The sequence below is a fragment of the Phalaenopsis equestris genome, unplaced genomic scaffold (genome assembly GCF_001263595.1).
Source record: "Phalaenopsis equestris unplaced genomic scaffold, ASM126359v1 Scaffold000136, whole genome shotgun sequence".
NCBI classification, from domain to species: Eukaryota; Viridiplantae; Streptophyta; class Magnoliopsida; order Asparagales; family Orchidaceae; genus Phalaenopsis; species Phalaenopsis equestris.
The window spans coordinates 605342-620961 of NW_018164578.1; the positions used below are offsets into that span (position 1 = coordinate 605342).

General features: G+C 34.2%; 1 protein-coding gene across 1 annotated transcript; it reads right to left on the reverse strand.

Moving 5' to 3' along the window:
* Window positions 1-4194: 4194 nt before the first annotated feature.
* Window positions 4195-8489, reverse strand: LOC110021619. The gene is made up of 2 exons (XM_020720179.1): window positions 6573-8489; window positions 4195-4326 (listed from the first exon to the last, which is right to left on the reverse strand). Exons 1-2 carry the CDS (start codon window positions 8445-8447, stop codon window positions 4312-4314), a joined length of 1890 nt encoding a protein of 629 aa, XP_020575838.1. The 5' UTR covers window positions 8448-8489; the 3' UTR covers window positions 4195-4311.
* Between the last annotated feature and the right edge of the window lie 7131 nt (window positions 8490-15620).

A 15620-nucleotide genomic window follows, 5' to 3' on the forward strand; every position in this document is an offset into this window, starting at 1 on the left:
TGGACGCAGGTAATAAGCTGCGTCAAACGGGGCCTGAATCTATATAAGAAACTAACGTCAATCAAACATAAAATTAAACCTAGCTATCACAACAATGTGGCTACCAATCTACAAGTTCAAACACTACTTGAAGCCAAATTCATAAGAGAGTTCAAATATTTTCAGTAGATATTAATAATTATGAAGATACATAAGTTGAACGGTAGTGGGCAAAAGTTTGTTAATTTAACAACTTAAACCTAACACCATGGCCTAAAAGTAGTTGCCCATTAATGTAAATTAATGCCTCGGTCAAATCTGTAATTGGCTATACTATAATGAGCTTCTTAGATACCTTTTTAAGCTATCATAACAAAAAGAAGATGGATCCTATAATCATCCAAAAGAAAATTTTCAGATTGAAGATGGACTAAATTGTTACAACGTATGCCCTTTGAGCTGGAAGAATGCAAAGGCAACTTATCAACAAAAGATTGATCTTATGTTCAAAGATAAAATGAAGAGGAACGATAAATTCGAAGACGATAATCTGCTTGTAAAAAGTGAAAAAACACCCAATAACAATAACACACTCCAATTAAAAAGGAGCTTTCAATACCCTAAAAAAATTTAACATGAAGCTCATCTTCTGAACGTAGTTTTGGTATCGATCAAAGTTCAAACAAATTCTTTAAGATTTATACTTAAACCTCAAGGCATCAAAATAAACTTGGACAAAGTTGAGTCACAGGGGAACATCAAAAAATTACAAAAGCTAACTGATTGCATAGCCAGTATAAGCTATAATTCATATCAAGATTGGATGAGAAGCGGTCGGCATTCTTTAAAAAATCGAGAAGTGCCAAGCAATCTCAGTGGAATAAAGCTGCAAAGAGGAATTCTGAGAGTTAAAATCTGGGTCCATATGTTAATGATATTATTAGTTAAAATCAATTATAATTAATATAATGTATGACAATGATTCTTAAATGATATTAAATGTTTCACTCTTAGTCGCATTACATTACAATATGGTCCATCCTAAGTGCAGCTTGAGCACCATAAATGAAGCGGGGTGTGATAGACATTGATACCTCAGAAGCATTTAAATTGTTAGAAAATAATAGAACTAAAACAACATAGAGCTACAACTTGATCCCTTAGTTGACATATTACAATAGAAAAAGTGGGAGACTAATCTATGTTTCCATTCCATAATTATGTATATATTCAAGCATTCATATAAAGAAATAAATGATACACAATGTAATAGTAAAAGTGACAATACTTAATTAGCAAAATGATAAATTTAAATTTCATTAATCCCATGAGCGTAATTGTACAATCATAAATTTGAGAATCATATATATAATTTGGTGTATGCTAACATTTTAATAAATGTAGTGTAGAAACAAAATTATATAAAAGCAAGCTTAAAAATATAAAATAAAATTAGTATAAACCAATCGTAACTCATGGCCCAATTAAATTGAGTGAATCCATCCGCCATCACAAGATTAAATTTTGAAGCACAATTTTTTATATACATTTTGAGTTATGCATTATCAGCACACACTCGTAATTAAAAATAAAATATAATTAAATCATGTGATAAGCTTCACTAACAAATCTAGAACTAAACGTACTGTAAAAAATTAATGTATTGTACTGTCATGCTTAAATTTGTTCAAATTATTCAATCAGCTAAAGTAATATATAATTAATAAAAACTAATCCTTTGATCATATTATAGATATGTATCCTAATGCGCAATATATTATATTTTCAAATAGATCAACAGAACTCATTTTTATTAATTAAAGAATTCAAAAATTAAACTAACTGTAATATACATTTGATTTTCAAGATTAATTTAATTAACATATATTTGAATTTGAATTGATTGTACCAAAAGTTCAACTTGTAATTTAAATTTCAAGTTAAAATCAGCATTAATCGAGGCTTTTCTAAATATAAAGGCTAATGATTATTAACAGGGTTTCATTACTACGGTGGATAGTAGTAGGCAAAGCAGTTCATATAATTGCAAACCTTGATAGAGCTAATCTAAAGAAAGGAAATCAAAGAATAATAAATGTCTACAACAACATCTCATTCTTCTACAAATCATAGATCTTCAAGGTTAAGTATTTAGATATAGTAAAGCTTGCTCATCTGATCTAAGGAAAGTTCGTGAATCTTGACAAAATTTTTGCCAAAATAAAGGTTGCAGAACTAGACCAAACATCAAACCGAAAAAAAAAAAGTAAAAATTCAAGGTTCGGTAAAAATTCAAGGTTCGACCAAAAGAACTAGACCAAACATCAAACCGAAAAAAAAAAAGTAAAAATTCAAGGTTCGACCAAAGTTGAACCATATAACATAATAAATATAAAAATTAATGAAATGTGAAATAAATGATGCTATAATGATGTAATAATGTACCAATAAAATAATAAATAAAATAACCCATGACTAAATTACATGTAGGCCGGTAAAATTAAAGTCCACAATTTAAAAAATTTTACTGAAAAAGTATGCCATTCTTAAACCTCAAAGTGAACAAAGAGCAAACAATTGTGCATATTCATTGATAAATGTGCAGGTCTACATTTGAGGTCATACAGCAACTGCATGAGATAAACATGCAAAGCAAAAGGCGGTATAGTAGCAAAAAATCACATTAGTTCTCAATAATTAGAATATAATCCGCGATTTATCCATACAAAGTTTCTATCCATAAGAAAAAAATTTCAAAATGAAAGGCAATACCCATCAATTACCTACAAAAATCTGAACATCAGTGCAATACAAGTGAAACCAACCAACGTACACGCCAATCAATCATCCATGGCTGCTTCACAACTTAATATAGACAGCTCCTTGGAAACAAAGAAAGGACCAAAAGGAGACGTGGTGCGGGCAAATTGACGGTGAATTTACATATAACACCACAAAAGGGGAAAAATGCAGAAATAAAAAATATTGATAGGTAGGAGGCAAGCGGCAACAAATATGGTGAGTGGCCTGAACAGCGGCAAATGGCTGAGAACAGGAAGTCTCACTCAAGCAAGGAAACAGGAAGCAGGAAGCGGAAGAGTTGGAGCTTGCCTCTTGGAGCAAATATTAGGGATTTAGATTTGCGAGATCTACTCATTTACTGCTTATCCCTTGTTAAAATATTAGCCCTTGGATCACGCCTCACATGCAATTGAGTGGTTCTCGCAAACCGCAACCGGTTCGCCGGTTGAATGGTAGAACCGTCATTTCATGTAGTTCCAAGCAATCCAAATATATAAACCATTCTGTATGTGATCCGGCTTGGACAAGCCACCGTTTCATGGTTGAACAGGCCAGTCCGGTCAAACTTTTAAAACATTGGCTTAACAGGTTGTACTATGAGCTGATGTCTTGAAATGGACATTAACTAACTAGTAGATAGTTCTAAAAGTAGCATGGTTCTCACTACGAGTGTTTGGACTTTCTTTTACCTATAAAGGAGAGATTTCTTCACCCTACGTTAGTGAATGAGAGATTAATATAAGTTTTGAAAGGACTCGGGAGTGGATGTAAGCATGTTAGGCTGTTTAACCAAAAGAAATTGTTGGCACTGTTTGCTTTTTTCATGCACAATTTACCTGTGTATCGGCTATTTACTCTTGAAATCTTTTTGTAATTTTATTTTATCATACTCATAAGATTTAGAGGGGTGAATAGAAAAGAAAATAGTAATCCTAACAACCTTGAGTTTAAGTGGGGAAGACACCGATAGTGCCAGACTCGAAAAAAAATTACCATGAGCTCATTAAAGCGTCTTTATCAGCCTCCAGAAAGGTTTCAATTAGCAGGAGCATATTCAGGAAGGAAAGTTCCACCGCCTTCTTGAACCAAGATGTCCTCTCCAGAAGGTTCTCAATTGTTTAACTGACAGCTATAGTGTTGTATTATCATTGAAAATGTAACAAACTTTTTCTCCTTAGAATTATTTTCAGGACTGATGGACTGTTCCCAAAGATTTTTTCGACCTCAGAAGGCTTCAGAAATTTGGATATATTATAATGAGAATCTGGGAGGATCCCTCAAGCCAAGGCAGTATTTGAAATTACAAAAATATAAGAGTATCCAAGAGTTTTCTTCGGCCCAAATGCTCATTTCATGGTGCAGAATTCTTCCACTTGCCCAAAGGTCCATTTTGAAAAATTCTTCGGGTTGTGTAACCATAAAAAGTATTTCAGACTTCCTATTTCTTTCTCAGTTCTGTCGCTGCCAAATTGTTAGATATAGTTCTTGTCTTTGTCTAACATGTAAGATGTAAGGTTCTAGCTGATTTTATTACACCCCTTTTCTCTGTCAAGAAAGATTAGAGACGAAGGTTAGGGTACAACCTAAGACAAATTGCCAAAAATTCGGCCTATGAAATCAACATGTAAGACTTGCAAAAACAAATTCTAATACAAGAACATCTTGCCCTTTATGACAGGTGGGAACATGAGGCGCATTCTTTTCACTCCCATAACAATAGGAAAGTAGTGAGAAAAAGAACCCTTTTCATCAACTATAAAAAAATCGATTTCGCAATAAAAACACTCACCCATTGTGTCCATTCGATCAAAAAGTTCGGAGAAGGTGGGCTTGGATGTATTTTCGACTGCCACGGATACCGCCAGTTCAAAATGAGGTGTATCAAGAATTTGACCTGCCTTCGGCGTTTCAACTCATGGGCGAGTAGCAAAGTCAATCGGCTCAAAGGATATATTTGTATCCCCCTAACAGCCCAAGAATAGCCTTCCCGATCGAAGGTCGAGCCGATTTTTTTCCTACCTAAAAGTTTTTATTTCTTATGATCCCCTCGCAAAGGTTGCTAAACCTACCGCGAAGAATTTTGGTCGTCAGATCAGTTTGTGACTAGGTGAGATCCATCATCGCAAAAGAGGAACAAGTCAAATCATAAAGAAGGTTGAGAGTTCAATCAAATGAGATTCAAAGAAGGCCCATCGCTCTATTTATAAGCCAATAGTTCAGAATTCAACAAAGTAGTTTCATTATGAGTATTTATTTCTTTTTTCAATATTAATTATTGAAATTTTAATTCTCTTTCTTATTGCAGCATAGCTTCGACCCATCGCTCTATTTATAAGCCAATAGTTCAGAATTCAACAAAGTAGTTTCATTATGAGTATTTATTTCTTTTTTCATTATTAATTATTGAAATGTTAATTCTTTTTCTTATTGCAGCATAGCTTCCTAAGATACAAGAGAGTTAAGGAACTAAATATATATAGTCATTAAGTAACTATACAAATAACCATTAATCTGATGGTTCATGTTATTATGAATTTAATGGCTTCAATCTCACCACTCATTAGAGATCGCCCGGGAGAAGCAAGCCAAGGTCGAGTGCCTGAGGCTGAGTGATCAAGGTCGAGTGCCTGAGGCTGAGTGATCAAGGTCGAGTGCCTGAGGCCGGGTGACCGAGGTCGAATATCAAACATTGAGTGACCAAGATTGAGCGTCTGAGGTCGAGTGACCAAGACTGAAAGCCCGAGGCAGAGTGGCCGAAGTAAAGTGCCTGAAGCCAAGTGATCAAATCAAAGTGTTTGGAAACAGATTAGTGGAAAGTGGGCATTCAACGATAGGTAACCAAAGTCGAATATGGGAAGCCAAATGACTAGAAGGCTATTATATAAAGTCAGATGTCTCCTCCACATCCCAACGATTCAATCGAAATTTCACTTTCGGAATATGAAATAGCTAAGTCTTGAAATCTATGATAGTATTGGCCCAAAAGCATCATTTGATCAGTATCTTGGCCATTACAAATAAGGAAAATTAAATGTAATAGGTGGTGCTGAAAAAATACATTCTATAAAGATCTTTAATTCAAGTGTTTCCTTTCCAATCTCTCTCTCTCCCTCCCATCTGTTCTTCTAGTTCCTCAAAAGCACTCTCTCTTTCTCTCTCTTTAGTTTATGCTCTACTAGTTGGGTGTGATTCAAGGACAAATCTAGGAGCAAAAATGTCATATAATAATACGAAAGAAAGAGTAATATAACTAAACCCAATTTATAGAATGATAAGGTTGAAGTCCCTAAAATACAAGAAAAGTAAACCAACAAGGTAAGAGAATCACTTTATAAGGATTATGATGCACCATAGAAGCAGAAACTAAGTTCATGCAATAGACACAAGACAATATCATACCATTAGAACTCACAGGTTAATTATCAAACCTAACAATGAGAGATGTTAATGCAACACATGGAAGAACGATACAAGTATGTTTAGTACTTAATTATTATAGTTTTAATCATCTGTAAACAGCTTCAGCATAAGCATATATGCAAAAAATGAAGAGATCCTTAGTCCGTCACAACTTTATTAGGAGCAAAGAGATGGTATAAACGCAAAACCAAAATTCAGCCCTATATAAAGTCTATGTGGCAAAGTTACTTTCAAAAACAAAATAATGCATAACTTTTAAGAAAACAATGCATATTTTTTAATTAATAAAGCTTAATATGTTTAATGGGGAAAATGCCGCAGCGCATTAATGTGTATGTTTACTGAAGTGAAAGTAATAGCCATGAGAATACCTCCAAGACAGATGGGAACAATGCCATTCCACCAAGAATGCTAAGCCCTGTCAAGTAAGCATTTTGACCTGGTATTTCATCTTGGATTGCAAGAGTGCCATAATCCAAAACTATAAGATGGATCGATGTGAGCACCACAGCTTCAACATATCTAGCCTCCACAACCAACTGAATAGCTGCCGGGATGGAGGAAAGCCAGAATGGCGTAATTGGCAGGATTGCACTTGTGCAGGCAACCAATGTGGATACATAAAGAAAATGTATATGGTAGAATCGAAACAAGAGATATGTGAAGCACCCCTGAAACAGAGCAACTTTCACAGCAGCCAACATCACACTACTAACAGCATGATCAAGAACCACTGCACAACGAACTCTTTTAGACTTGGATATGGGAAGCATGCCAAGAGCATGATCCATGACACCAGATTCAGAAGTGATTAAGGAGTAGAGTAGCCAGAAAAAAATGAAGAGCTGTGAAATAAAACTCAACAAACCAGCAGCACCGGAGATAATCGAAAGAGAAATGGAGAAGAGCAAGTTGGCACTTCCAGACATAACCATCGTGCTGCTTGCCAAGATCTGTTTGAAGATATCAATGCTCTGAAGAGCGAAACCTTTGATCTTCTCCACCAAGTCTTCTCTGGCAAGCACAGAGAGGAATTCTTTTACCATATAATCGGAATCTGCAAAGGTTTGCCTCCATTCTTGGTTACGGATGTGGTGTAGGAGGTTCCGGAGTTTGATGGAGAAGGGGTGGAGGGAGGACTTTTTTGTGATGAAAGATGAGGAATTGGTGGATTCTCCGATGGGTTTAACGAGATACAGCTTGAACTCTTCGGCGAGCTCAGTAACATTGTACTGGAGCGCAAGGGAATCGACATGGTGGACGACGCTGTCGTATAGCTTCGAAGCACCGGATTCAATGAGCTCGGGAACATCGTGATCGTCCATCCAGCGTTGAAGGCCTATCCTTTCCGTATAGTTGTGCTGTTGGAAATGGTACTTGAGCGCGACGACGGCATCGCGGCCCTCGATGGATATCTTGTAGGAGAAGAGGAGGGAGCTGGAGAGAGAGGTGCAGATCATGGCGAGGATGAGATTGATGGCAATGAGGGTGTTGAGGTGACGAAGGATGCGGGAGGTGAGGAAACGGCTAAAGCGGCTGAGGGCGTGCGACGGGGGATCAAAAGCGTGCTTGCTGTTGCGGCGAATGTGACGGGCTGCAGCGATGGCGGAGAGGGTGGCCGAGAGTGGAGGAGCGCGGGTGCGGGTAGAAGCGAGGAAGCCGGGGAGGGCGAAGACGGGAAGGGCGAGGGAACCTAAGCGCTCGTGGAGGAGGACGAAGAAGGCGAAGGAGACGAGCCATCGCATAAGCTTTGAGAAACCGAGGTGAGGAGGCGGGTGATGCGGCTGACTCTGGCGACGAAATAGGCGGTGGAGAGCAGCGTGGGAGTCGATAAGGGAGCTGGCGGCAGACCGCAGGGTGACAAGGGGAACGGCGAGGAGGGTCTCAGGGAGACCAAGGCTTAGCGGATGGGACCAGAATGAGACGAGAGCCGTATGGAGCTCGCGAAGGGGCATCGAGCAGAGTAATGCCCACTGAATTGGTCGCCTGTAGTCCTGCAGCAGCCGGGCTAGACCGTATAACAGGACAAATGATAGGGCTAATCCGCCGTGCGCCAAGGCAATGTAAATGGCGAGCCGCATCGCCTCCTCCCTCGGCAAAACCAATGCCGCCAAGACTCCACCGTCGGGAGCCGGATTGTCTCCCTTCTGCTTCGCTGTTTCCCGGTACTCAGCAGTGTTGCCGCTGCCGCCATCAATATCGGACGATGGCTTTGGGTGCTGTTCTTCGCCGGCCTTTGAGGCCATAGGAAAATGCAAACGCGAAAGCCAATGCAAGGATTAAGGGGTTGCGTCAAACTTCCATATTTATTAATTTCATTCTATTTTAATCTTAAGATTTTCTCACTCAAAAGATTAATCTAAATATGTGCTTGGAATCTCTCTGCATTGGGATTCTCCTGCATTGGGAAAATATTTACGTACGTAAGACGAATATCTAAGACGTACAATATTGGGGGTTATTCAGATGGTGCATGCGGGTTATATTCACTTTATACCCTCATGTAACCTCCCTGTAATTTACCTGTAACTACCGGAACTACAGAAGCGCGAAACTTATTTGTAGGTTACAGCTATATTATAGGTAAGTTACAGGGAGTATAACACTGATATAACCCCTTTGTACCCTCTGATTAACCTCCCGATGTACGCAGCTCTGCGTACGTCTTACGTACACAAATACTTTCCCCTGCATTGGAGATACAAAGTGGGTGTGTGCCCCGGAATTAAAAAGATATTTTTATATATATATTTTTACATATCATAAGCATTAAAATTCCATATTTATTAATTTAATATTCTAAATTTTAATATTAAGATTTTCACACTCAAAAGATTCGGCCAATACAAAAAACACATCATTTCATTTACAATTCAATTTCCACATGCAAGAAATATTTCTCATGCTCTAACTTTAAAAGAAATATTAGGATCGTGAAATACAAATATCTTTAAAACTCTCATCTTTCTCCCCCTCCTGATTTTGTTCTATCGGAGACCTTTAGCGAAGTAATTTCTCCTTCGTTCGGGATTTTTTCTAGAATCGTGGCATATCAAAACCTCTGATACTGCCATATTTCTTCTCATCTTGATCCGACTCTACCAGAGATCATTGATGAAGGTAATCTCTTCTTTGTTTGCTCTTACACTCAACGCCCTTTCACGATTTCTTTTAGGAATTGGGGGATACAAATGTCTCGGAAACTCCGGTCTTTCTCCTCCTTTTGATCAGATTCTATAACAGACTTTTGCTGTGAGAGATATCTTGAGCATTACAATGTGTGTTCCCATTTTTTTTGTTTTTTAGTGAGTCATTAGATTACTTTCTGGTTTTCCTTTATGACAAGAGTATTCATCATTTAACCATCTATCTTTTTTGGTCACTTTTCAATTCAGAGTAACAACTTATATCCAATGAAGTACAAAATATTTATCATATATTGAACATATGGTATTTTATTTTTCTTTTTACTGCATTCATCAAAAAAATTGCAAACTTATTGCATTTTTAATAAAAACTGCAATGGCATTATATCCTAAAACAACATGGTGCTTTATTTATAAGATTCATGATACGACAGGTTTTCTTATCAAGTATTTTTGGTTCTGGTTTGGTTATTACAGTTTAATTTTTTTACTTTAACATGACTAACAAAGTATTTTCTTATTGGCTTGTTTGACGCTCCTTTGTAGCATTAAATAATGTGTTATATGGCTTGCTAATCGCACTATGAGGCATTTTATGGTATAGAGAATGATAATAGCGTGTGTTATTTGTGCTTAAGATACACTGCAGTGCATAGCGCAAGTCACAAATGATGCATGCAATTTTACTACATTTGAAAAGTTATTTGTGAAGCTAAAAATCAATGTTACTTTTCAAGTATGCCTAATTTTTAAATTTAATGAATTTCATTACATTTAAAAACATTTTTTCCAACTCCAAGCAAGCAAATGGGTTGCAAGAGTACTTGAGTTTCAAACAAAAAATCAAGCATTTCACTAAAAGTTGTATTAGTTTAAGTTAATTTATTTCATTATTATCTAAGCTGGTTTAATGAATAAGTGGTGTGGAACCTTCAATTAGTTTCACCAAATTTTCATCCATATTTACACATATTATTTTTTTTCTTATGAAGGGGTGGTGTGGTCTAATTTCAAGATTTATTCAATGATGCATCAAAATGATAACTTATTCATTACATACAAATATGGTTAATATTCGATGCAAGTTAAAAATTAAATGAGGAAAAAATATAAAGTTGGCCACAAGAAAACTATTAAAATTCAAAAAGATATGTTGATTTTGATAATGTTAAAAGAAGAGGTTGAATTGATTTATCTTTGGATTTGAGATATTATCATAAATGTGAAACATTATCAAACGAGCACAAGTTTATACCAATAATGTTGAAGTTGTGGAGATTATTGTTCACTCAAGTGAATATGACTGAGTTGAGGTAGTGATCATCACATAGAGTGGTGGAAAATCTGAAATTTATCCACAAATTCAAGAGACACTCATTATTAATAACATATCAAACTGTTATTATCCGAAATCTAATTGTATCTATAATGAAAGTACTGAGAGAGATATTTGTAATGAGTGATACCTAATTATCCAATTTGTCAGTGAAAATGATTTAAAATTTAGTACACATTTTCATGACTCACATAGTTTTAAGCAATTTCTCCTGTCAATAGCAGTCAAAAAAGGTTTTGGGATAAAATTTACAGGTAGCAATAGATTTAGCATTATTGTTATTTATTTGTATCGAGGATGTCTTTGGAGGGTAAGAGTTAAATTTTGTGTTGATGGACATTCATTCTAGATAAGAGTAAACAGAGTGAGAAACATGCAAGCCACAACTTGTTGGGTTGATCACACAATTAAAGATATTGTGAAGAAAAAATTAAAAATCCCTCTGAGAACATTAATAATAATTTAAAGAACTTATATGGGCTATCACTGCCATATATGAAGTTATGGAGGTTGAGAGAGCTGTCGACCTCATTTTTTTTAGGTCATTAAAAGATTTCTCTACTGACTCTCCTAAAAGACTAGATTGAGACCCGCTCCACTTAGAAATTTGAACCACTCCTTGACTTGTTGTAGTCTCATATGTGTGTTTTCAAATCCTCGACACTTAGTCGAGTCGATTGCAACAAACATATTGAAACATAAGTTGAGTTCTTTTTAAGGACTGTAAAATGTCTTAGGAAGATCATTTGGACTTAGGGGTTTTCAATCTTTTGAAACAGCGCACCACCCTAAACATCCACATACACAACACACACAAACACCACTCTTCACCCATAATTCACTAACCATTATCAAAATCAAATTAAAATTAAAATAGAAACCCTCATAACATGAATTTGACACCTTTCGACACATGTGACGAGTAGCTTGTTTCCTAAAATGTTTTGCTAGACTTTGGTTTGTGACTCGACCCCGAATTACACAATTATTTAAATTCAGAAATATGGTCAAAGGCTTGACCCAATTTATATTCAGTGGCTAGTGTGCAAAATTAAATATTATATAAAGCTGATAAAAAGGGCCACACTTAGGGTACTACGCAAGTATACGTATCGTTTCAAGTAATATAAGATTTTCCTTAAAACCCCCAATATCGACCCTACGAAGATAGCCAAAACTCTTATAAATTGAATTTAATAAAACCTCTTTTAATTGTAGAAAACTTATATATGAAGTGATCGCAAGTTTTTGTTGAATATCTAATCCTATAGAATTAAAGGAATGCTAAGTATGCTAAGCAATTGCAAAATGTATATGCAAAACAATTTAAGAAGGTTTTAAAATGCAAAGTTACCACTAATCTAAACTAATAATGTATGAAGAGTTCAAAATTGTATAAAACATCCTTCCCCTTGCAGTGAGTTTATAATTAGTGTAGGAAAATAATTTTAAAATATCACTAAGGTATTGTGCCAAATAGAAGCAATTATATTCTTTACCCTATGTCAAGTGCATAAAAAACATTAGCTAATCCAGAATTTGGTCTCTCCACCGATGGTTAGGCTGGAAAGATACTAGCTCTCACTCTAGAGTTCTCACTTCCATTCACATGATGGTTAACAACTCACTTTAGTTTCTAAACATCTGGACCAAATTAGGGATTTTAGTCTGTCACCTTAAAATCTTCAATTTTATGCCCATCAAAACTTATTTACCTATTCATTTGCACTTAACTTCAAGGACTACATTCACATCCATGAAGTTAAATGTGATTCTTACTATGTTGGAACATAGCCCATTTCGGGTCACTACGTTCTACAATAAATTTTAATAAATCAATTGGTCAGATTGATAAGTAAATGAAGCATAGAGTTTTAATCATCACAATTTATGGAATTTTAAAGCACTTCTACTAAACTACATTCCTTTACTTAAGCTACATTCTTACACATAATTAGTCCTCATTGCAGAGAGAAAGACAATAAAAACTACTCAGATCTCATGAGGAAGAAACAATAACACATGGAAATAAATAAAATTTTACAAGACAAGAAAAACAAAATAAACAAAGTACACAACTTATCTTAAACTCTTACCCAAACAATCCTTCACGTTCCTTTTAATCCCTCACTCTCTTTACAATTTACTCCAAAATTACTTAAATCTATAGTGAAGAAGATATCTCTCAGTTCTCCTCTTCTTCTTCAAGTCCTAAGAAAGCTTCCAAGACTTTATCCTCACTAGGTAAAATTTACTTCTATATAAAAGACTCCCTTTTCCTTCTCCAAATGTCTCTCTTTTGAATCTCCAGATATCTCTTTAAATAGAAATCTCAAAACTCTCAAGAGTTTCTTCAAGCACCTCTTCAAAATTTATCTAAATTCAATGGATCTTCTAGATAACTATCTTTAGCACCTAGGCTCCAGATTAACATTGGTTTTTTTTTTTGCTTCATTTGACTTCCATTTGCTCTATTTAGTGTACCTACAGCCAAAAACATCAAAAATACCTTACAGCCAAAAACATCAAAAATACAGCCAAAAACATCAAAAATACCTTTCTTTAAATCACAATATCATTAAAAATAAATATTAAATATACTAATAAAAGCAACATATTTTAGGTATGTCAAAATCCCCCATACTTAATTGTTACTTGTCCTCAAGTAACTTATTTCTTCTGAAAAATATTTTAGTATGTAGTAATGGGTTTCATTAAAGATCTCTATAGTTTTATCTTATAAATGTGGTAGTCATGACTTTCGGGAAATCTTAATATATTAGGTTAGAAAAAAGGCAAAAGAATATTTTGTAATCAAGTCTAGGAATTCTAATTCTTTTGTTCATTTCAATAATTAATTGTAGTTTAAAAATTATAGGAGTCTCAGAAGAATAAAAAATATAATTTGAGAGAACTCTATTAGTAAAAGTAAATTAATACTCTAGAAAATAAAAGCTAAAAAATGTAATTAAGTCTCTTTCTTTAAAATGATTCATGTGAAGCCAATTTTTAATTAGGCATCCCCTGAAGCTTTTCCTCACTTTCATATATACTTTTCTTTTCTTTTTTTTCTTTTTTTTTCTTTTTTTTTCTTTTCTTTCTTACTTTCAGGATCATTTTCAATCCTTTATTTTTTTTCATAGTGAGGATTACTATATTTGGATCAACCTTTAATGATTTTGAACTTCACTATCTTCGTCTTAAAGTTAAATACTCATCATATTTCCTTACTTTGATAATTTGCATTTGTTTTCAAAAATAATTTTTCATAGAGTCTCAATTAATTAAAGTATAGATATAAGATTCTCAGCATTCCAAAAGACAAATTGTTTTCTACTTTAAATAGTAAAATTATATTCCTACTCTCTTTTACTTAATATCTTAATTCTTAGAACTAACCTTTATCACTAAAAATTTACTTAAGACTTACCACAACATCTATAGAGTAAAAATAAAATATAATTCTCTAAAAATAACACTACATACCCATATTACTTTAAAAAGATATTTTCTTTGAATATAGTTTATTAAAGATAAATAAAATTATGTTTTTCAAAAGTTTTTCTCCTTCCCCCAAACATAATTTTTTTTTAATAAATTAAAACATTTATAATTGAAAAGATAGAAGCAGGAATATTTTAAAAAATAATTTTTGTAAAAAGGGTTACCTCCTCCAAAATACCTTCTCAAACTTAGTTGTATTTTTAGGTTCAAGTTTAAGTTTTATTATCTTTTAAAGTTGATTTTATGTCATTCATGTCATTTATTTTAGGTTCGATGTCGATTAGACCTAAATAAGTTTAATTGAGACATAAGATTTAGGTTTAATGTTGGTGAAATCTAATATTGATTTCATTCAATTTGGATAGAACTTATGGTATGAAGATGATTTAGGTTCAATATAGGTAGAACCTAGAGTTTAAGATGGTTTAAGTCCAATGTAAGTTTAAGTCCAATGTAAGTAAAGTAGGACTTAAGGTAATTTAGGTTCAATATAGGTAGAAACTAAGGTTTGAAATATTTCTAAGTCTAATGTATGTAGGACTTAAAACTGATTTAGGTTCAATGTAGGTAGAACCTAAAGCTTGAAATAGTTCTAAGTCTAATGTAGGTAGGGCTTAAAATTGATTTAGGTTCAACGTAGGTTTGAAATACTTTTAAGTCCAATGTAGGTAGGAATTAAAACTAATTTAGGTCAAATGTAGATAGAACCTAAAGTTTAAGATGTTTTATGTCCAATGTAGGTAGAACTTAAAATTGATCAAGGTTCAATGTAGATTTGAAATAGTTTTAAGTCCAATGTAGGTTGGACTTAAATGTGATTTAGGATCAATGTAGGTAAAACCTAAAGTTTAAGTCGGTTTAAGTCTAATGTAGGTATGACTTAAGATTGCTTTAGGTTCAATGTAGGTAAAAACTAAAGTTTAAGATGGTTTAAGTCCAATGTATGTAGAACTTAAGATTGATTTAAGTTCAATATGGATTGAACTTAAGGTTTAACATGGTTCTAAGTCCAATGTAGTTAGGACTTAAATTTGATTTTTATGTAGGATATGAGGTTGATTTAGATTCAATATGGATGGAACCTAAAGTTTGAAATGATTTTAAGTCCAATGTAGAGTTCAATATGGATTAAACTTAAAGTTTAAAATGGTTCTAAGTCCAATGTGGTTATGACTTAAATTTTATTTTTAAGTAGGATCTGAGGTTGATTTAGATTCTATATGTATTGAACCTGAAGTTTAAAATGATTTTAAGTCCAATGTAGGTAGAACTTAAACTTGATTTAGATCAATTGTGATTAGGACCTGTTGGCACTAAAAAGTTGAGGAGCTGTCCGTTGGAAGCTGTCGGCCGTCAGAATCAAAATCCCGTCGTCCGCTTCAGAAGGACATATAATTTACACACATATATATATATATATATCTTATTCTTTA

Coding starts and splice junctions, on each gene's coding strand:
- LOC110021619 (XM_020720179.1), bottom strand. CDS start 8,447: ATGGCCTCAAAGGCCGGCGAAGAACAGCACCCAAAGCCATCGTCCGAT.